The sequence below is a fragment of the Varroa destructor genome, unplaced genomic scaffold, assembly GCF_002443255.2.
Source record: "Varroa destructor unplaced genomic scaffold, Vdes_3.0 BEIS01000003.1, whole genome shotgun sequence".
Classification (NCBI taxonomy): domain Eukaryota; kingdom Metazoa; phylum Arthropoda; class Arachnida; order Mesostigmata; family Varroidae; genus Varroa; species Varroa destructor.
In genome coordinates this window covers 52,951,572-52,975,145 of record NW_019211456.1, presented here as the reverse complement: position 1 = coordinate 52,975,145, position 23,574 = coordinate 52,951,572, and the positions used below count along the sequence as shown (strand labels likewise).

The 23,574-nt window shown below is 41.0% G+C and overlaps 1 protein-coding gene across 3 annotated transcripts in view; it reads right to left on the bottom strand.

Moving 5' to 3' along the window:
* The window catches only part of Snap25 (Synaptosomal-associated protein 25kDa), a 287,198-nt gene that overhangs the window by 78,064 nt on the left and 185,560 nt on the right, over positions 1–23,574 (bottom strand). The window contains exon 1 of one of the 3 annotated variants that reach the window (XM_022797714.2): positions 15,320–19,380. The exons of 1 other annotated variant lie outside the window; for it this stretch is intronic. In XM_022797714.2, the coding sequence (XP_022653449.1) occupies positions 15,320–15,451 (132 nt within the window). In that variant the 5' untranslated portion in view covers positions 15,452–19,380. Of the gene's footprint in view, positions 1–15,319; positions 19,381–23,574 lie in introns of those variants that run through there. One more of the 3 variants, XM_022797712.2, reaches the window with a different exon arrangement.

The following is a 23,574-nucleotide window of genomic DNA, read 5'->3' as shown; positions in this document are numbered from 1 at the left end:
CGATTTATCGTAAACCCAAATGAAAGCGGTCCAATAATTTAACTACGCCGACTTCACACGGCCTATATTACTTATACGATTTTGAAATCTTTTTCGCTAGAAAAAAAGTCCGTACCTTTTTTGAGAACCCAATATATATACGATGTAAGATGCTCTGTTCTAGCTTTGATTGAGAAAAAACGCCCCGAACGACATGAAAGGATTGTATTGTGACAGGGAACCGATAAGAAACGCTTTTGACAAATCAACCACTTTGTAATTCACTAAAGAAACACCGAACAGCGGCAACCCGGAGCAGCAATAAATGACTCAATAGTCTATATCCCCAGAGATTTATTCCCCGAAATATATAGATATGTAGGCAGGCAAATGCTACATGCTAGCACATGAAGACAAAGGTAAATGCAGTAACGATTCAGACAAACGTACAAAGCTTGAATAAAGCGGCAAAATCATTTGCCATTTAATCTATGCTGCATAATACTATATAATTACTAAAAAGCAAATAGTAACACGTAACATCTAACTAGGATTAGTATAGCCACCAGATTATCCTGACTTAACTTTCAAAGCCCGAATCCTCTCCTCGTCCTTTACTTGTATGGTATTTTTATATGATTGTATGGTATTGTGATGTTCCTCACTTTTGGCAAGTTATTATTATCATAACAATGATCGTTACCATCATTAGTGGTCAAGGAAAACGCGGCCCAACTCCTTTATTCACGATGATTATTGCTACATCCTTTCCTGTCTTGTTTCCCTATTTTATTTGCGTTGTACCCAATGGATAGAACCCAAAGCGTCAACACTGACCTGTTGGTCCGATCCTCCGTTTGCTACTTAAAGGTTCACCTAATTGAATCGTTGATCTCACTTAGATTCTTCCAAAAAGTAGACCACGCCCATATTGCGCCCGAATCGACCTCTGTTGGGTTCACAATGCGAGGAGTTATGGGAAGCAAGTCCAAGGGCTTGGATGGGCGCAAAAGGTAACAAGGTAAATATCACATGTACCTCCCAAATCAATAATCTCTCACAGGAACGTTTTAGGGAAAGCTTCGCAAGTGGTAGTAATATAAGTGGTTATGCCACTGCTATGCAAATGATAAATCGGTTTTCACGGGATCCATGTGGCTGCGGTTCTTCTACGGTACCTGCTGCTTGCTGCTCGCGGGCACCATGAAGTCTGTAGGGAGGAATAAGGCGATCATGGACAACATAACGTTTTAACTGAAGATTAAACCCTACGGTATATTCTATCTGTACTAGCAAATGATATTTTAACTCATTTGTCAATAATGTACCCTGGCATAGTTAAACTCGGATTAGCCCTTTATTCGAATAACAGGAATCCCAGATTTCAGCTGTGTCATGTGGAAACCTGGTAAATGTGATGCAAAACAGCTCAAAGAAAATAGACCACATAAGGAAATTGCAGTGAAAGCAGACTGTTTACGTCTAGGCAAAGATCTTTTCTCTGTCGGCGCAATTTGTCATGATAAAAGCCCGCATGCTTCGTTTTCCTCTTCATCAATGAAGAGTACAGCGTACCGATTTTAGGCTTGACTGCGATTGTATAATTTGTCAGTAGCCCAATGTATATGAAAAGTAAATGTTTTTCTTCCACACTTCGAAGAACGCTTTTACTTCCAACACAAGATATGAACTTAGGCATACTAAAGAAGATATATGTAGTCTGGTCTTAAGTGCGTCGAATGTGTACATCAATAGCTTTCAGTAAGCACGAGCAGCTGTTAAGTGATCAAACACTGCCCGCAAAAAATTTCAAAAGATCCTCCATCTTGAAAGGTCCTAAAAATCTCAAACAGTAGCCGAAAGAGTATTGAGAACGTCAAATACGAACGTCCAGAAATTCAGTAATAAATATATGTAGTTCAATAATAACATACAAACATATGCGCTCCCCAACATAGACGTAATGACGGAATTGTATGTAACATCGATGTAAAACTTGGTAATTTTACATCTGTGATGGAGACCATAACAAGCACACATTAATAGTAGTAATAACTGTCGAAGGAAGCCATGTCATATGCCCATGGGGCTCGACATCATCCCCAAGCTTTAACTGTTCATTTTCGGTACGAGTTTAGCTAGTATAATCGGTTACCACAATGGCGTTGGACTATGACCGTGAACCCGATCGCTGCGTTCTTAATGCGAAAAACTGACGAGTTGATGGATCAGAGAATCATGCGCATCGGATATGTGAGAAGAAGAGTCGGAACGAGAAAATGCTTTGAACAAAAATTGAAGCACAAATCTGTAGCTCTTTGTAACCGCGTTTGTGCGCGTTAGTAAGCATAAATCACTAAGGTAAGAAAATGTAACGGTTCCTGCAGATGTTTCAAAATGGTTCTAAATGAATTTCAATGGAGAAAGCTACAAATCCGATAGAACAAAGTAGTTTCGAAAATTTCTGACTAAATGCAATGAGTTGGTATACAGTATCGCTGCCAAGAGACAGTTTCAATATCTGAAAGGTGTGCATAATACCTTTATGGCATGGTGAATACATAAAAATTCTCATATCTGAGATCCGAAACCAGCAGTAGTTAACACGTGGACACACAACATTTCCCTGAGATAGATACAATATCAAAAAAAATACAGCGCAACAATGTTTGCAAATCAGAGAACTCTAGTGTAGACAAAACTTTACTGGCAGCTATTTTTAATGCTGTTAGGATTAAGATACAATTAATAATAATAATTAGGATGGTGATAATGTCGATGTTTCTAGGGCCTGTTTTGTTCAGAGTGGTGTTACCTTCAAAAGGCACATGTTTGATATCTAGGTAAAGCCTGTCTGCTAAGGCAATAACTATATCCAAACTCGTTTTAAAAAATACACGGCTATCCCTGCACTGCTAAGCCCTGTCGAGACTATTTTATATACGCAATTAGAATACATCGTAATTGTGTTCATTAAAAATAGAGCTGAACATAATAATAATAATAATAAAAGTAAAATCGGCACAGTTGGGTCAAAAAATTAACTTTTCCAACAACCGTTATTCCTTCCATAAACGTCTGTGCACGAAAATAATTTCAGCGTGGGTTTCTGGGCTAGCATCGAACAATTTTATTCTAGTCGTAGATCGATATGCAAACCCTATACAATTCAATTGATTTATGATTCTAGCTTATTTTACATTTAATCAAATACAACCTCTATTGTTATTGTGGTACGCACGGTTTTGAAAACCCAGTGCGCAGCCCTATTTTAAACTGGATATAGAAATAGGTCACTTTAACGACCCATTACATCACGCAAATTGCCTTTATAGCGCAAATTTTTTTTTTTTAGTAGCCTCTACCTCTATTTCTGAGCGCTCTGCGAACACCGAAACTAAGGGCTTACACCCCACGGAACGTCACATCGTTACGCTTGATCTATTCTAGCAGAGAAATTAACAGCGCTGACTCACCGGCTACTCTCATGGATCATTTTGTCGACCGTAGGCTTTATAGGCTGATCCTAAAGGTCCCCTCAGGCATTTATAATGCCCTAAGGGGTCGTGGCGATGAACTTCGGTTTGAACCGTGGAACGAACGTACCAACAAGAGATAAGCAAGGCAATGCAAGGTTGGTGGGCAGCAAAATGGTAGGAGCTCTGAACGCTTGAGAGATTTTGGCTAAGCTGACCCGAATGCACCTACTGCGATCCGTTCAGCCCATCTACTCTCTAAGCAAATACACCTACTGCTGTCTCCCTAGACGTGAACGTCCGCTGCCCCTCACGAAAGAGTCCGAAGTACGTATGACAAGATTAGATACATGTATATGTGCGGTAGCCACACATAATTTGCTCTTGATTAACTATAGCTGTTTTATCGGCGACGCTGCGAATTGGTTCGGGAGAATGATTTACCCCCAAACGGAAGTCTATCACGTAACTGGAAAAGATAAATTTCGTTCTTGTTGACGTTCAAGGTGAGTGCCATGGATGCAAAATTTGTGTGTACTTCTTATACACTTTGTTATCACAGAGGTCGCAAGTAAATTCAGTACAACGCGGGGGTGCAGCTGTAGCATAAAACAGACAGTTAATAGCCAATTGAAGGCTAGACATATTGGAGCAAACAAATCTGCGAGGAACAAGCTATTATTAGTAAATGATCTTCTTGTGTTCTTGGCATTACTTACTTAATTTTCTTCAAAAATTTTTTTCTGGACATTGCTCTTCGTCACAGTTCTGCCCCCTGTTAAATGCTGATTGGAGTTATTTCTGTTTTCTTCCTAAAAGCCATCTCTAGCCGTCACTAATGTGTACATTCTTAATCAGGGACTTCTGCTGCGTAGGCGTGTGTACATAAGCGACGGCCAACTGAAGCTTGTTTTCTGTTCCGATAAACTCATTTAGGTCCTTGAAAGAATGACTTTTCTATTATACGTACACAGCATAAATAAATTTAGCAGTGAAAAGTCATTTGGCTGCTTTGATGCAAATCTCCCTTTCTATAAATGTCTACTTCTCCTCTGTGGAAACAAGGCGCAGGGTCTGGCCTGAAGCTCGCATCCGACATTAAATTAGCTGTAACGTCTAGCTTTATCATGGCAGTTTCTTGATCGTTAACGTTTAGTCTAGCGCACTACGTTAGCCGCTGTCACAACTCGATTATATTAAATTAATTACTTAAGAGAGAAAGGGGTCAATATGGGACTCGAATTGTGTTCCCTACCCCCATTTTATATGGCCCAAATTGACTGCTCAGGCCATATGGCAAAAGTAGGAGTTACGGCGAAAGATGTATAGTTTATTTTGTGTTATCCTTCTCAGATCATATGACTTCACTGATTTTTCCACAGAAAAGTAGCGAGAAACAGAGGGACGACATAGAACAAAAGGGAAAAATTCAGGGAGGTAACACGATGAGTGCTATTCGAAATTTGCATCGTTTACACAAGCTTTGTCCCACTACGCGTCTCTCTCTCCGGGGCATTTCCGCACTGGTCGCTAGAATTGCGGGAAATTTTAAACAGAATAGAATTACAACTTTCTTATAACTGGATGAGGTTTAGCTAAAAAAAAAAGGCATGGAATGTATGTGTCGCTATGCGTGCAGAGTCTATTGCGGGTACGGATTTATGGACCCGAGCACTCAATACTAACTTCAGCCGGTCAGCGCTCACAGCCGAATATTGCAAAGTTATAACTAGGGGTATTTTTACGAACTTATGTTCACTTTCATAAAAGTCGACGCAAAGAAAAAAGAGAAACTTCAAAAGGAAATATTCGATTTATTTCCTCACTCCTACTGGCATATACGTGTTGAGCGGTAACGCAAAAAATAAGGTGAAATGAATGAAGTTGTTATTGCATGAGTGCTGTTTGCGTATCATATTGTTTTACTCGACTATTCCTGCCCTTGAATTATAATAACTTTTACAAAGACCAATCTGTTTTGACGTTGATTTCAGTCAAAGGCATCAATTGTACAATCAAACTTACAATCCTCGTTAGGTGTTTGCCATTATTAGCGCTCTCCTATTTAACTTTAACTACCGCTAACTTTCTTGCTGAAGGACACGTTCTCATCGGAAAAACTCAGAAACTGTCGCGCTGTAACTTGACAACAAGTCTCAACTAAGTTAAAGCTTCTTCCTCCTCATCTGCTGCGCAGTAAAAATTAAAATTCAATTACACCGCTGTGTTAATCGGCTTTGTCCGCCCACATGGGGGAGAAAAATTTTAAGCGGTGAACGAAGCGAACGGACCTATTTCGTACGATTGTGGCCTAATTGAAGTTCCGCAGAACGAAATAGTGGACCACCGAGGTGATTCATTACGACATCACGTGGCAAAGGTATTGGCTATAGACGCAGACGGCGAATACTCACACCGGAGCGCCTAGTATATAATGAATAATTTTTATTATTACCATTTCGATAGTTTTTGTAAATAACATAATGCTAGTTTAACTTTGAGTTAAAGTGACTGCAATACGATGACGATGATGCGGCGGCAAGCATAAGAATTAAGTTTAGAGAAGTTAGTTTACCAGCGGCTTTGTAGAAATTCTCGAAAGGCTCTTGAAGGTGCAGAATCTGTTAGATATCACTTAAAGTAACCTTCTAATTTTATTCCCCTGAGAAATAAACACAAGAAGATTATATATATATATATATATATATATATCATATTTGTGAAAAGTACTGGCCTCAAGAGCTCTCAGATATAGCTGCTTTAACAATGTTGTCTTCTCACAGCATTTTCTGTCGCAAAAAATATTTGTACCTAATTAATTAGCGTTTTTTTCTATTGCTATAAGATAACAAACGCAATTCGTTAATACTAACGAAACTTCGTTTCAAATGACGAGACCACATTAATGCTAGGTCTTTTCTACGCCAGCTCGAACTCAATCATTGTGTGTCTGTATATCGACGATTTCTAAGTTGGCCAAAATCGCATTTGGAAAAGTTGTTCAGGTGTCTCGTCTCTCAACCATTAATTTACTTTATTTTTTTTTTTATCATTATAATTACTTCCAGCAACTTCTGCTACCCGAGCATTTGGTTGTTTACAGCCAATGGACATGGTAGCGTGAGTCAAACTCATCTTGAATGAGCTCCATCAACTGTTTTCCTCGCCATCAAGCAGGCATCCGTACACTTACGTCAGAAAATTGAGAGGCCTTACTCCAGTTGCCTCAGCCTTCTAGAACGCTGCGCCTCCATCGGGGTCGAACGAAGATAGTTGAGTAAACAGGTAGATCTATATACTTGCACCAAGGATATAGAGAGATAGACTGCTCACGCCGAGGCCAGATGAGCGAACATTGTCGAAATCGTTGCTGCTGGGACAACTTTGTAGGAGCCCCATTCCCCTACCGCGCCTAAGGGCTATGTTGTTTTTGCTAAAACTATTTTGGTAGTTTTAGCAAGGACAGTTACAGGGTAGTTAACAGGGTATCGCATCGTGAAAACAACCACTACAATTCAAGGGCTATCACACAATAATATCGATACATACGCCAGTTGTGGTGGCAAAACTTCTCGGCATCTCTACGATTTACGCCATATACACGACACCTGCCATGCGTCGAGCGCCAGCGGCGTCCGCACAAAGACTGTCTTGATTAATCGATGCTTCAGCTTGAACTTCTGACAATAAATCTAACCTATCTAATTAATGAGCACCATTTATTAGGAAACTGCTTATATAAATATATAGGTAAACTGTATAGTAAGTGATATAACGGTTAGAGATGAAAGTAACTGCCCTCGTATCATCCAAGTCAGCTTCTACAGGCGGAGACATAACTAACACTATTGGACAATGTTTTCTGTTCCTCGGTCAATAGACGGACGCGAGAACAAAGCCCTGACGTTTAGGTAAGTATATTCCTTTGTCCACGATTTATCATGTTATTCATCATCCTAACGACGATTGCTACGTTTATGTTTATATTGGAGTGCATAGTAAACAAAATTTACTGCAATTGTGTGACGTTTCGTTGTATTGGCTGCAGGAGCTTTTCTTGTTTCGCAAACAGTAATAGCCATATACTCGGACTGCAGTAGTCAAGACCAAAATCAAACATGAAAGTGTCCATGTTCAGCAAAAACAACCTTTCCTTAATCTATAAACAAATTTCAAGAGTAAAGTCAATTAAGCAGTTAGCTAAGCTAAACAGCTGACGATTGTATAAAATCTAAGACAACGTTTAACAACTTAATCTTACAACAACTTAATGCCGAGCGGTAGCGGGCAATACCGATTTTTTAGTGGCTTTTACGGCCGAACAGTTGCGGAGACGGAGAATTTGGATGAAACTAACGGGACTTTGTGACTGAAGGTATTCAATGGAGGCCCTTTACGTCTGTCAGCGTTTGCTGAATAAAACGTGACATATTTATGAATAATCTACACAGATACGGAGAAGCAGATAAGTCCCTTACTTACCGCATGTACGGGTAAATGTGTAACTTTTTTGTATACCTCTATCGCAATGAGTGTATATAACTGACCTTGGACAGATGCCTGATCATTTTTATTAAACTTCTTGATATATCCCACTGGGTATTTTGTAGTTTGAACGTAAGGCCAGGTTTGCTGTTCGACGAGCACAACACTTGGTAGTATAGGATATTAATTGTTTCTTTATGATGTCACAGAATAAGAATGAATGACTTTATCTCACTCTATGGTTTACCCAGAACAGCCCCTATGATTAGAGTTTTTCGCAAAAAAAAAAGTTACAAGGCCAGCTGATGGTACAGTCATATTTACTGTTTATCTATTAATCTACAATACAAGCGGTACGCCATGCATGCAAAGCTGACTCTTATTTGGGCATGTGAAGATAATGAATAGAGTATTCGTCGACAGGAGTTTTAGACTATCTCTCTGCATGTCTGCGGTCTTTGCCCGTTTCTATAAGCGTAAATGTATGTTCGCTTCTGCGCTGATCGTAGACAATTTAGTGATTATCGGATGCTGCCGTAGCTCTTGTTGTTGTTATTATTTTTAAAATAAGGTTATAACAGGTAGTGATATTTTTAAATATTGATGTTTACAGGATATCAGGCCAAAGTGGAGGGGCGATATCGAGGGTGGTACCGTTACAGCCGCCCAGATACATTAGAAATCAGCAGAAACAGAACGCTTGGGTCGATTCAAGATGGCCGTCAAAAGGTGCGTGTCACTCGAAGCTACTTGTGTGCATGTGTATATTTGTGTGTGTCTGTGTGTTTGTGTGTGTGTGTGTGTGTGTGCGCGTTCGCGCGTGCGGGCGTGCATGCCTGCATGGACGCGTTAATGGTTTGCTCGTTGGTGCTCGACAGACTTCAATAGAACGCAAGGATGTTTCGACTTCTCACTGTATTCTGTGGCCACTAGCCTCCCATTTACGCGATGCCGCTTCTGCTTCTGCTAAAATCAGACATTATGCATACAATCCTATTAACAACTGCAGGACGTTATGGTATGCAAGGAGAACAGAGCATCCTTGACACTATCATTGTTGCTGCGACTCATAGTAATACTTTTCTCGATCACTTTATGTTGCAAGGTTATTAAAAGAAGCGCGTACCCTAGCTGCCCTTTCGTATGCTACTTTGTGCCGCATCATATATGTGTCAATTAATAATTAGTCTGGTACAGACTATACTAGGCGAAGATATGACATCTGAATGAAGGCACCCAACCGATGATAATCTTCCCCTATCTCCTCCAAGTTTTCTTTCTGCTGTAACTTTTCCAGCACTGACAGGTACCCCTCGGTAGGTTATAAACCCCACGACGGTAGGGCAGCTAAAGCCGGTGCCATGTTTGGCTATTGGCTATTATAGGAGATTACAAATCATGGAACAACTTCAATTCGATGCTATTATGACGCTGTCAAAGGTTGCGGTATATCCAAAATTAATCCGTGCTTTGTTCTTCATACACTTCGAGTTTTTGATCTTCATGTGCCGCATGATCTGCAAATAACATTCGTATAATCTGTGCACTATGAGCAATCGCGAAGAAAAAAAATACGGCAGCTAAAAAATCATGAATTTGTCCCTTTATCATAGAACTTAGATGCAGCTTTTAATATAAGAGTTCAACTTTTCCTTTCTCGATAGTTTACGACCGCCATACACACCAGTATTGAAGGTAACATAAGAACTGAAGTCTAGCAGATGGGAGAGCTCGTGCAGTCGCGTTGTAAGCCTTCGAACAAAGCAACCATCGTGGCCGAGTGATACTTATCACATGCTTATGAAGCATGAAAGTATCAATATTAATGGAAACAAGAGTTGTTAGTGTGCAGTTAATGCTATGTATTACTTATTACATACATATTACGGAACGCGAGGTGCCAACCAGATGAGATTCATGAAGTGAAAAATATGGTGAAAACTACATCACCCTACGCGAATTCGTCAAAGCCTAACGAGCTTAGATCACGCGACAGTAAGAAAATGCACCGCTCTCTCTTTCACACAACTCCCTGCCTTCGTTCTATCCATTACCTCAGCCTATTTCCAGCTTAGCTCCTCTAAATAACCATCTAAGGACGATCTATGATGCGCAGCTTATTCCAATCAAATGCTATGACAGAAATAGCCTTCCTTGTACGCGTTTTTCGCCCCCTCTCACAATCGTAATAGCCAAACAAGGTAATTATCGATAACAGTTGTGCCTTCGACAGGAAAAAAAGGCCGAAATCAGCGCGACAAAACAAGAAAGGTTCGTGTGACATGCGTGTTGATGATCATAGCCGGTGCACCCGTGCTAATTTAACTCATCCGTGCGTTTTCACGATAACGTCGCCACTTAACGGAAACCTTACTAATTTATAGTTGTACTAGTTACAATGAGTCATCATCACTAGACAACGACGATAACAGTAACAATGACTACGGGAACCATGGCGACGACGACAGCTTCAGTCACGTTGGCAATTTACGCATGACAGCGTGACGGATTAATGTTGGATCTACGAAAGTTCGTGCCGCGCTACGACGCAACATGCTTACAACTACGTGCATCTTAATGAGTCCGCCTATAGATATTCTCAACAGTATACGCCAGGACCAGCTCTGTTTGAATTTTTCGACGATGACTATGATTACAAAACGTTGGCAAACGATTAGAAGTACGGCAGTTTCATAGCTCAGTGAAGTACACATAATCTCGCGGACTAATTTGTTTGCGTAATTTCTATTTTGAGTAATCGTTAAAAGTGAATAGACTTCGCGTTGAAGTTATTTCTTGCATTGCTTATAAGTGCTACCACAGTTAGCTCCCACAACATCACCCCTAATAATGGACCAACTGTAACTTTCTAAATGACTTCGTTGTACTATTTTCGGATTTACCTGTACTTCAGAACTCCATCGCTAGAATTAAATGATGGCGCTCATAGCTCCCGTCTCGTTAAGGGACCGCCACCTAATGAGATGATTTTGAAAGAGGACTTCCCGCAACTTGCGGATCAACGAGACGAACGAGGAAAGCTAATATGCCCTTCCGCCTCCGTTTCCTTCTATAGTTCGCTTGCTCTGTAAATAGTGTCGCACTACAATAAGAGCATCGTTATCGCTGTTCGTTCACATTTGTCTGTTATATTTCGGTGTAGATTGTTGACGACTCGGAATACGAAACTTGTGTACATGACCCCTGTTCGCGTCTCTGTTATTGTCTACGGACAAAATCGGAAACCATTTTGTCCTCATCGCCTTTGGGCTTCTTCGCAACTTTTTACCGCCCAGCCCGTCATTAGCCTTTCCTTATTTTCAATCCGGCTCACACCATGAGAAGGACGCTCTAGTTGACTGTAGGAAATAGTCAGACAAGACAGCCGGAGAACGTCTGCACTAGTAGGTCATCCACCGGACCAGGCAAGCGCCTAACGAGGTAACCACCAACATTGATAAATAGTCCAATAAGGCTCTTATAGCGCAAACATTTCAAGGCCTAGTTCCGTGTAAGATGAGAGAGCTAGCAAACAAGATACAGCTCGAATAGTTACAAGAGAGAGGCCGATGTGGAATGAGGCCACGCAGAATGAAACGTATTCGGTGGAGGAGACAAAACGATTTCACAGATTGGAACTTAAATAGATAACTAGTATTGCCGGAATACAGTACGCTCGCGTAGTTTTCGTTGCAGTAAACAAAAACTCTTCAACTACCTAGCAGTTGCTACCTTGATAGCACGGTTACATGTTGAACCGCATTCATTTCCTGAAACATACTATTTAGGCGAAGTATTATTTTTTTAGCAAACACAAGCTGACGTAAGTAAATAGCGCAATACATTGAAAAGGGTAAAACCTTAGGAAGCAGGGTACAGATACGGTTTTTGTCACTCCTCTTGCTTGACACCCCAACTTTGTTGGTTTTGAGCTTAAAATAGCTCTCTACAGTGTAGGTACTCGCTCATGCGTTGCCAACAATATGTTATATATATAAACTGTGTATATATGTATTTCACCATCGGCCACACATCAACGATAGGCAAACTACTAAGGCTCCAAATCTTGTCAATCTATCAAGGCCTTTATATTTCGAGTTTTACGTTCGATATCGTCGTTAAGCGTAATTCCATCAGACGGCTGCGACGTCTGTCTATGCCCGGGCCTCGGGAAGGGAAGGGAGGGGGTAGGGGTCTTATGAAAACCTATACTTCAACACATGACATACGCATAGACATTGGGGAAGCTGACAGCGCGGCATCCAAGGAAGGATGGTACACGTACGTGGATAGTGCTTCAAAAATCCATACATTAATCTACAGCTCTACGCTTAACTGGCATTTATTGGATCTGTCACTCACAGTTACTACGGCATAGAACTACAATATTTCGCTCTAATTTTTTGTTTTTATTATGTAAAGCTTTTTGCATATAATATTGAACGTTATCGTAAATCGTTACCGTCTAACGTGCCATTCTAAGTCTAATTAAGCATCTTTTAACTGCAAGCAAAGGGTTGTATTAGAGCTCCAGAGCAAATATGTTGCGAGCATAAGGTCACTTTATGCTAAACGTTTGTCAAAATCCAAAATGTTATTGCCCCATTATAACCGAAATTAAGGTCACCAAACAAATCAATTGTATTACTATTAGAGATAGATTTTATTGTATTAAACAATCGTTATGTATTATAAAATGTTGAAATCTAGTTACCAGATCAATCAAGAATCTTTCGCCGTGACAATAAAATCATTTATGACTTGTTAAGACTTGACTACAAAGAAAAACCTTTGTAACAATATCCAGCCTCAGTCCATCTTTAGGGAAGCGTTCTATCAGATACCTTTGAAAATCCGATCCTTTGCAGTTATCCAACAATATCGGATGGTAACCTTTGGTTTTATTTCAAAATGAGTCTAGCTACTCTCAGAAGAGTACGCATGCCTTTTTCCTGCTCATCCAATTTATAAAATGCATTATTTTATAGCCTTTTTTTTTTGTTTTTTTTTTTTCTTTCCCACAACATTGCTTTCTTAGAGTACGTTTTTCAAATCGGCTCCTCAAATTTAGCATCGTCTTAGATATGAACACACGCGGTGGGTTGATGCTAATATAAGTTGTGAATGATAATGTACTTGCACTATACTGCTTATGGATTGTTTTTGTAGCTGCGTGTGTTATCTTGCGAGGCTGATATTTGCCTACCCAGATATGATGCTCTAGCCCTTTATGTTTCGAATTTTACGTCCGATGTCGTCGTCAGGCGTTACGTTATTCGACGACTGGCGTCCAACACGGAACGAGTCTGTCTATGCGCGGGTTCGAACCTCGATCTCAACGTGTCCCTAAGGTCAACAGGCGAGATAGAAACGAGGACAGCATACCGCCGAAGTGCCGAAGCGGACGATGCTTTGAATAGTATTCGAAAAGTTTATGGAACTCAGTTGAACGCGATGATTGGGCAATATTTTTCTTCTACTGAAATAGTCGATGCTATTGTTGCAGTTCAGGTTGTTGTGCTCAGTTATTACTAAATAGCTTGTTGGACTCTAAAACCGGTAGACATATTTTTACTGCAGTCGCGGAATCACGAGTGGTAACGTTGTTCTTTTGCGGCTGATCAGGCAGAGGTAGGTGATAGAAGAGGCATCCATTCGAACCTGTTTTTAGACTGGCGTTGGTAGTTTCTGATACGTTTGCGTGCTTTACTGATGCCAATGTCCTATGAAAATATCTCTTTCTTTCTTTCTCTCTCGCTTTATATATATATATATATATATATATATATATATATATATATATATATATATATATACATATATAAAGTTATATTGGAATGTACTTCTTCTTGCAGTTTATTGAAAAATTTTTGTCCAAAAATTAAAATTGATCTTTGTTCTGTAAATGTACAATGCCTAATGATCAATGTCTCTTTTGTCTGTTCCTTTCACTTTTATAAAGAAGAATATCAAAAGTTGACCCTAACCCAATCGATCCCCTATATATTTCGTAGCTATAAAGTTTTCATCAAAAGCAGGATATATTTACTAAATTGTTTACAGATTGATATCACAGTCTGATGCTTTCACATGTCCTCATTCATCTGCCTACAGAATTAGATCATTTTCTATTTACGAAAAACATTAAGTGGCGAAGTGTATCCTGACCGTATCTTAACTTCTAACCAAGTATATTTCGCTTATTAAAAAGCATCTTCTGTATCCGCTCCGTAAAGGCATCATAACAGCTATACACGTGCTATTGGAGCCGGATATAGAATTGTCCGAGTAATAGGAACATTCGGAAAGAGCCTGACGCTTGAGTTCATCGTTCTTGCCAGACGATCTCGGCAGATGACAAACAACATTGATGAAGTGACAGGACGCAGAAACACACACACATATACATCCATATATACTGCTTAATACAGCAACTCCAGGCCGAACGAATACTATGTAAACTCAAACATAGTACATCACTGGACGTACAATATATATGCGTAACACGTGGGACGCCCTTTTGTTTTCTTATGAGGTTAATAACAGCTAACAACACACGACTGTAACAGGCCAGAGTTGTAATTACCTCACAAATGCCTATCACAGAGTACGAACTTTTTGTTGCATTTTGTAGGGAGCTGAAGCTTAGGCAAAAGATCCATAGAAACATGAAGCTAAACAAAGTTAAGCAGCGCAATGGTCCGCACCGGCCTAGAAGGTTCATCCGCATTATTACTGCGTATGGGTTCAAGAAACATCTTTTCTTGTCACTTCACTAAATAGCCTACTAAAATCCCGATAAATCGATGCCGACTGTTGCGACATTTGGGCGTCGCGTGCTCATTTTCAGAGTGAGATAAAGGTAAAGCGTCGTACGATGTGTGTTCAATGCCACGACGATCCTAAAAACCTTTTGAGACGGGCGTTTATGAAGTGTGCTCTCGTTTCCATAGACTATGAAGCACTGAAGTGGACAAAAATGTCTAAGTGGTACCTGCTTTTTCTTCAGGAAATAGTAAAAACTTGCAATCATTTCAATTTTACTTGTGTTCAATATCGAAAATTTTCGGGCCTTCCATATAGCTGGCAAAAGGTACGAATTAAACTTACAATATTTTTTAATAGTAAAAAAAAAACGGTATTCTAGTTTCCAACGGCAGATAAGTCTCTATAGAAAAGTACGATCGATAAATGGCTAAGTAATATACATCTATGCATATTTGGCTATTTTTTTAGTGCATATCTGGCTAAAATCTGCCCGGGATCATTGCTATTTATTTTGTTAGATTTCCCTCAAAATGCTTTCGTAACTGATCGTTCAAGCTTTCGAACTGATGATTCAAAGGACTTTATAGCAAACTATTCTACAATGCACTTACATCTTGTGCCCCATTAGCGATTCGCTGTTGAAGTTGCTCCCCCGTCATTTCATCGGGGTTCATGTTTCGAAGCTGAGTAGCCTCATCCTCGGGCTCCGGTTCCGGCTCCTTCTTCCCTATTCCACCAAACATCTTCTCGACTGTTGTCTGTCGCTGTTGTTGCTTCGATCAGTTTTTCTGTAGGACAGAGTCACGGTTTTTGCCCCCTTCCTTGGCAGCGCTTTTTGCGACTACAGTATCGATAACGATAATGATGCTGCTCTTTTCAAACTTGCTTTATATTCGGTTTCTCTGTGTAATGAATAAGTAAAGTACTGAGCAAAGGCTTTTTGTTGTTGATGTTTTTGTTCTCAGTTTATAGCTTCACTCAGGTCTCGCTCTTCGCCTAATTGCTTGCTGGCAAGTTTTCTGGACAGAGTATCCGGCCGATGCGCAACACGAGGTAACAATATCGATGTGCATGAAAACATGTAAGAACTTTTGTTCCACCGCAACCTTATTTTCCGGTTATTACAGCCCGCTAGTGCGGTCTGCTTCTGTTTCAGCTGTTTTCTTCGTAGGCTTGAGCTTGCTTTTCCGGCGTACACTGGACAGACCTCTCTGGTAACTTGCCCCACCGTTGGTACGGAAAAAGGTACTCAACAGTGTTATGAATATTGATGACGTTGTTTCGTATGAACGGTGTGTAAGGTGACTGCACTTTAGAAGTGTTTCTTTTAATTGTAGACTAATGGGCGAGTAATTGCAATAAATTATATAGAATATACCACAGCGCCTTTGCCGGTGCTGTGATGGAGGAGGACGTGGCAAAATATTTCAAGCGTGTTCTATCGTAGAGTGGGAGCTATCTCTGAACGGTATCACAGCTGCTCCTGCTGCTACTGTAGTGCTACTTAAAGAAGAACAACAGCTTTTATTAAAAGATGAGTCACAGCTTCCCGCTCGTTCGATGTACGCTTCCCCACTCCGCCTCCGTATTTGAATGCGTTAACAGCGATAGAGAGTCAAGATCTTGGAAATCTTGAAATAATCTCGTAGCAAAGGTTGCTTATTTATTGCAGTCGTTAACTACGGCCATTGTTCCTGTTGTTTTGTTCAGCTGATCTAGGCTTGCTAAACTTCGCGTGTTTTACTGTAACCTCTGGATGTTCCTCGATGCTTTAGGCTATTTACGATCGTTAGTTGAACAAATGCCTGTGCTACTGTTATGTCCCGATTAGAACATGTCCCGCACCTTTCCTGGATAAACACTTGTTGACTTGCTGTTTTCACTGTTTCTCCACTCGCTGGCTTACTTATGTGTACGTGCCTGTATGCATCTGTGTGTTTAATATATGGGGCTATATAGTTATAGAATAACTCGTTTCTAGTTCTAATATCGACGATAGCCTCTTGACAACGTGTAGCCCGGTCGATGTTGACCGTTGAGGTTTTTCAATTACTAGTTAGTATCCGTACCCCGCATTCGGTGTATCCAGTAGTAGATCAGCTTCGAAAGGGCTTCCCTCCTGTTAGAGTGACTCTTTCTGTTTGGCTTCTTATTTAACAATATTGTTTAACGTTACACGTTCGGTATGATTGCACGCATGAGCGCGTGCATTATCTGTTTTCACGCCTATATTTTTATGACAACTAGGTTTTTTAGTTTTAGATTACTAGCAATACTTTTAAAACTTCACTATCCTGTGGTTTATCTCGGTAATGCAGGCTGGGAGAGTTGCTTCTTATGTTGAAGCTAGCGGGCTGTTACTTCTTCGCTTTCCCATCTAGCCACATACATATGCGGGTATATAATTATTCCACGCTGCACGAGTAATAGCAGATGCCCGTCATGAGACGAGCGAATAGTATTTAATTGTTATAGGAGTATATGTCGATATAGAAATATCTGTATGTAGTTGTGTATATAAGTTCGCTTTTCATAGACCGGCTTTCACACAGAACGTGTTCTGTATGGCGCCTACTTTTGCTTCTATCTTCCGCTTTCGACACCTGAATTCGGTAGGAATTGGAGTTACTCGGCAAACTTCGACAAATTATCTCGAACTGTGTCGTTGTCACTTAACTATCGATTAGCCGGGATCCCTTTAATGGCTTGAGTCTTGGATGCTTTTTGGTTTTCTTCAAACGGGGGCTTCGTCGTCTTGTTGGACGCCGCCGGGTGGAGGTTATTCGCGTCGACGATATATGATCCTGTATCGTAGAATCGGTTATCAATTTCCTTAGGCTTGCTTCGTTAGTTTGGGCGGCGCTTGTAGTTCCTTGTAGTATCTGTGATGTTCCTATTAAAGTTTTGGGTAGTTACTGTTGTTGGTGCTGTATTACAGTTAGGCTGGCTCGTGATTAACTTAAGTAGAGGGCTTTTACGAAAGAAGGCAACCCACGAACGAGAGTGAGCAACACTGCAAGCGGTCAGGGAAGTTTTCAAGGCTCGACGGGCGGCTCCAGAAGTTTTCAACCACGAGAGGAAAGAAAAGACTAGCGAAAAATTTCGCTAGCACCGGTTTAGCGGTTCACGTCAATAAAGCGTTTTCCTCAAACAATTTTCGAAGCTAGGAGCAGCAATACTTGTCGGTTGTGCCAGTAGACCCGCAAAACACCGTAATCCTTATAGTTGCGTATGTCGTTTTTAGAATATGAAAAATAGGCGAAGCACTGAAACTATACAGTAGTAAGCTAAACACTCGTCGACACATTCAGCAATACTCTTCCCCCGTTGACGTTACACTTTACTACACTCGTAGGTACTTTTACGACACCGTACCCTTCCCACTGGTCACCGCCTTATATCTTTCTCGTAGCACGGATTCACAAATTCATAGAAATATAGTAAGGGCAAACGATCCCTCTAACACGATTTGGATTTAGCTCGCTATGATTCCTATTAGCACAGTGCATCCGCCGCGTCTATTTAAGTGAACTTCCGTTATGACCAGCCGACTTCTGCTGACTTACGCATATATTCGACAGCAGATTGCACTTCTTCGGTGATTTAAAGGTGACAAATTGCATTGACTACACTGAAACTTTCACTTCTTGTACTTATGTTTACAGCGTCTAGGGCCTTATTGGCACCACTGACAAAGTTGCCACCCTGAACAAAAACTAAACACTATCAAAGATCTCGACGTCAAACAACAACGACTTCAGTAGCAGTACTGAAATATTGATATTTTACTTCAGAAACTGAGAACTTCGATGCCAGCTAGTGTGAGCTGCCTTGCCTACGTTTTCCTCTCGAGTGGACAGACGAATAGCAAATGTAGGCCTGCCTGCCTGGTGGCCCACTTCACGGTCCAGCACGCACCGATGCAATCTGAAGTTTGCCTGCGATGTGGTCGAAACGCGATGGCGATCTACCAGTCACTAGATGATGCTAGGCACAGCTTGGCTACACTATTCTAGAGAGACCAGGTTACTGTTCATTGCTGACACTGAAAGAACGACCACCCGACGGTGCGTCCTTGATTCTTATCTCCTTTGTTGCCCAACGCCGGATCGACAAAATCTAGACACGCTTCAAAAGCACCTAGCCCAAACAAAGGGTAAATCCCGAAAAAGGACAACGAAGTGATATCGCAAGTGATCGAGTGACCGACTGGTTAGCTCCCGAATTTAGGTCGATCGATGAATCAATCTATAAATCATACACAAAGATCAAAATGGAGGCTATAAAATGATCTAATACTTAGTGACAAAAGGCGCTAGGGTTTGTGAAATGGGAGAATCGTTGTCAACTTTGTTGTGGTGAACAAACGGAGGCAAAAACAGACAGACAGCTGTCAACGTGCCTACAAAACACGTTTTGTTTTTATATGAGGACGACGTTCACGTTCATCAGAAGGAAAGCCGAGGATGAATTAACGTTAAACGTGCGGATAAACTACACGCTGATATTGCTTTGTCGTCTCCTTCTTTAGCGGTTTTTGTGACGATGACGTGCAACTGCGCTTGAATAGGTTATCCAAATTGTGGCTGCTGTATCCGTCCATTTTTGCGGCCGCTGTTCGGCTAGGGGCTCACTGAAGGGCGCTGCTCCGCATGCACCACTCCGTTGAAGAGACGCGTCTGTTTTGACGCCCCTTGGTATTACATATACACTGCTGCTGTAAAGGCATTGGGGGTCTGCTAAAGGGGAAAGGGGCCACGAGTCGGGGAAGTTGGGCCAAATGAGAGAGGGTAACACGCAACGAGGCTCACCATTACGACGGGAAGCGAGTTGTATGAGGGAGAGGGCAGATCCAACAGCTGGACTATGGCACACGGCAGCCAGCAGAGAGCCAGTTACTACCCCTCACCCCCGAACCACGACAACGATCACTACCATTGCTTGCTAACCCCACATCAACGTTGAAAGACACCCGACAAGGAATAGCGATGTTACTTCTGTCAATGCACATGTTATTTTAGCGTAAACTGCTAGCTGCGCCTTGAACCGGAAAAACGAATTTTATATGTAGAGTATATATATATGCAGGGTCAGATGGACGAATAGAAAAACAGCTGAGCACACGAGCGGACAACGATAAGTTAATTCTACATTTATTGTGGTCTAACGAGATTCCATTGCTGAATAAAGAAGTAAGCGGTTGATCCTTCGATAGACTTGAATAGGCAGGCTAACATATACCGTAGGTCCCTGAGTGGGGAAGGGGCTTACTTCGTAATGGAGGCGCCGTTGCCGTATTGAAGAGAGCTGCTGCTGCTGCTGCCGCGGCGCCGCCGCCGCTGCCTCTACTGCTTTCCCGCGCTGCTACTACCTCCGGCGCCGCCGCTACCGCCGCTGGATTTACCATAGATCTGTCGCAAACCGCATGGGGCCCGTAGAGCGAAGGGAAGGCAGGGGCCCGGCGGGAAATTCGAAATGGTCGCAGCCACGCGGACCCGGAGCGGATTTCAATGATTTCGCACGCATCTCGTGCTGCGCATGCCACTCTTTGTTAAGAAACATCTCCTCGTGAGGCTGGCCTACTCGGCGAGGGTTTATCGTCTAGCTTGCGTTTAATCGGTGCATCGAATGTTATACCGTCACGTGTCCACGATGCAGATCCCCAAAGGCTCGACTCTATCCAGTTTCTTCAGCCCCCTATTACAAGTGAGACTACTAAATGCTAAAGGAGGGAAGGGAGGAAGCTTCGTTTAAATGCCGACATAGAAGGTACTAGAAACTTCACAAAGCTCTGTTCCCGTGTCACACACACACGCACACAGTCACACAGATAATCATACATTAACAAACACCTATTCTAAACGTACTGTATAGGCCATCTGGCACTAAACAATGGTTTTACCAAACCGCATATAACAAGGTTAAGCCATCAACAATGCTAGGTTATTGCGACACTCGAAACGTAACACCTAATAAATCAGACATTCGCAACCTTCAAAGAAAAGATTAATTACACTGTACGTAGCTTATAATTCTATTAGATAGACTGGTTTTTGCACACCGTAGGTTTGTTTGAAACTTTGCACGCTCCTCGCTTGGACTTTTCTGACAAGGCCTATCGCAATTGGCTTCTAGGGTTCTTCATTTAAGGCACAATCTAGGCTCCGTTTATGAAAACGTCGACGATGACTCTTCTGTTGCGAGTGTAAAATATCAGCTGAATTTCAGCTGAAGCCTCTGCGTAGGGAAGAGGTAGTTGTATTACAGTTTTTAATCGCCCTTATATAGTACTGGGAAACAGATTGAGGATAATCAAGTGAAGTTGGTTCTTCTTGAATTCAGCGAAGGTACTATTGCCGATCGCTTGGCCGTGCTCCTATCATTGCTTGCTCGTTTATTGCATTTTTAATGAAAACAAATGTGTACCCAATATCTGCATTTAGAAAGAAGAGAAAGAAGAGAATTCATTTTCTCTTCTATAACAGTCTTATATAAAAGTCTTCTATAACACCTTTTAACGCGGTGGTTAACAGTTAAGGCAAAGCATTATCATAGATAATTTACTGGATTCGATAAGTGCTCTGCTGTAACAGCTTCGAACACGCAGTGGGATGACAAGTTCACCTCGATTCAATTTGTTCAACTGGGTCAAGAAATTGACAATATAAAGGCCCAGGATAGGCAAGGTGGCCTTTCTATATGACAACAATTGACCCTATGAGGCTTTGGTGAATCGCGAAATTCTGGCAGATTTTCAACGGAAACCCTCTAATGCTTGGCTTTTACAGACGTAAGTCTGTTGGATTATACGGTTAAGTCCCATGTAGCAGGGCCTGGGAAACAAGCGATTCAAAATAAGACGCAGAAGTTTGAAGGTTCAGCTATCAATGCATCGGCTTCATTACCAAGAGCGTTTACTTGTTGTTATAAAGGCAAAGAAGGGTTACGTAGTCAAAAAAAAATTATTTTCATTAGCAAAGCTAATCTCTCCGAACCTTACCAATGCTGGAGGTGAACTGAAAAATAAAGGTACCTTCTGACGGACCTATACAATGTCCTTCGTGTGTTCTGTGGCCAGACTACGATTGTAATTATTGCTATTATAATTACATAAATATTCTTAATTTTCACAGTATTCTAGGTACGACACCGTCATGTTCAACATTAAACGGGTCGACCGTTGTAATTTATTATCTGAAATAGCTAGTCTGTTTCTTCTAGTCAATGTTCAGGAAGAAATTAAATAACTATTCATTAATAGCAAGACCTAGATAGGACTATACCCAATGAAATATACAGATTTTCAAACTGGGCCTTAATGTTTTACCCGTTTGAGCTTGCCAACTCCACGACATTGGAGAATAATAGGGCACCTAAAAGTTGACCTATTCGGTTTATCCGACCTTGTTATTGAAATAATAACATCGAAATTATAATTGTCACGACGAAAATAGAATGTCCTACCAATGTTTCTATCGAACCAAACAGCTGCATCGCAAAATGAGTACTAAAGTAGTCAACGTAGCAAGCTTTAAGTGGACGAACAAGCAACCGATGGATGGATCGCGTGCAGTACGTATGCGTACTACTTTGGTACCCTTAGTGGGTAGTGTCTAGGTGGTTTGGTCGTTTCAGGTCGGGGAATTATTAAATCATTATGGCATGAACTCCAATAAGTTATTCTACTGTAACATCCATCGTTTTTTCCAATTACTCAGACCAACTTTCGACACAATGCAGCGCTATACACCATATATTTTTATATTTACGAACTACAAGCGTGTGACTGCCACCTAACATATATTTGTTGGTTTTATGCAATTAGATACAAAACATGCATCAAAATGTATCATTTGGACAGATCCGCACAGCAAAAAAAACATCTAAAAGTTTTGCCCATTTCTACGCATTGTGCCTAAGGCAAATTCAATCCAGTATGGCTGAATTTGAAAGCTCAAAATGAATAAAAAAAAAATTATATTTTTTCCATACACAGTTGATTCTGCATACTATCAGTGGTCTTGCAATTTTCTGCTGAACCAAAATTTCGCACAGTGGAGCTTCGGTAGTTTTTTTGGGTAAAAAAATTATGAGAAAATTTCTGCATCCTTCCATTTAAACTACAAACTAACGGGTTAAAAATCGAAGTAGATGATATTTCGATGAGTGCATTGAAAATTTTAAATAACAATTTTCGGTAAATAAAAGTTCTGTCGATTTTTGCCATTAGTTAAAGATGTACGTGGCCTAACATCGCCACAATTTCTGTTCGGGTAGATTTTCCAATGGCTTATTATAATGTTATCAGTTGTTCATAGGAAAAGCCTAAATTAATCGTTTCGTCTATTAGCAGCGGCTCGTAACGCACGATTCCTCCCAATGCCCACCAAACATTTTCTTTGCATCGTCCGCGCGGGCTCTGTCACAGATTCTTCGCCCTTTGAGCATTATCTGATTTACACAGTATTGTTGTACATGGTCCATTTTTCATCTCCCCGAACCAGCCGCTTTAGATCATTGTGTTTCCGTAGAACTTCGCAGATACACCGAAATCAGTTCCTCTACTCATGTGTCGCAATACTTTCATCAGCCTTTTGCACAGTTGATCGGCCACCGCGAAAAATATCTGTGCAAAATCTGAGAGATAAATCTGAACGAAAAGGAGAACAATTCGGTACCTATTTTTTCAATAATGCATCTTGGTCGTAAATAGCGCCAATTTTTCTATGCGGTTGGGCAGCATTTTTGCCTTCGTCGTAGTTGAATTATAGAAAATATTGATTTTTGCAAAAAATTCTAAGGCAATAGATTCTAAAGGCCATTTAGCTGGAAAGACTGTCAAATACTTTTTAAACTATTCAGTATA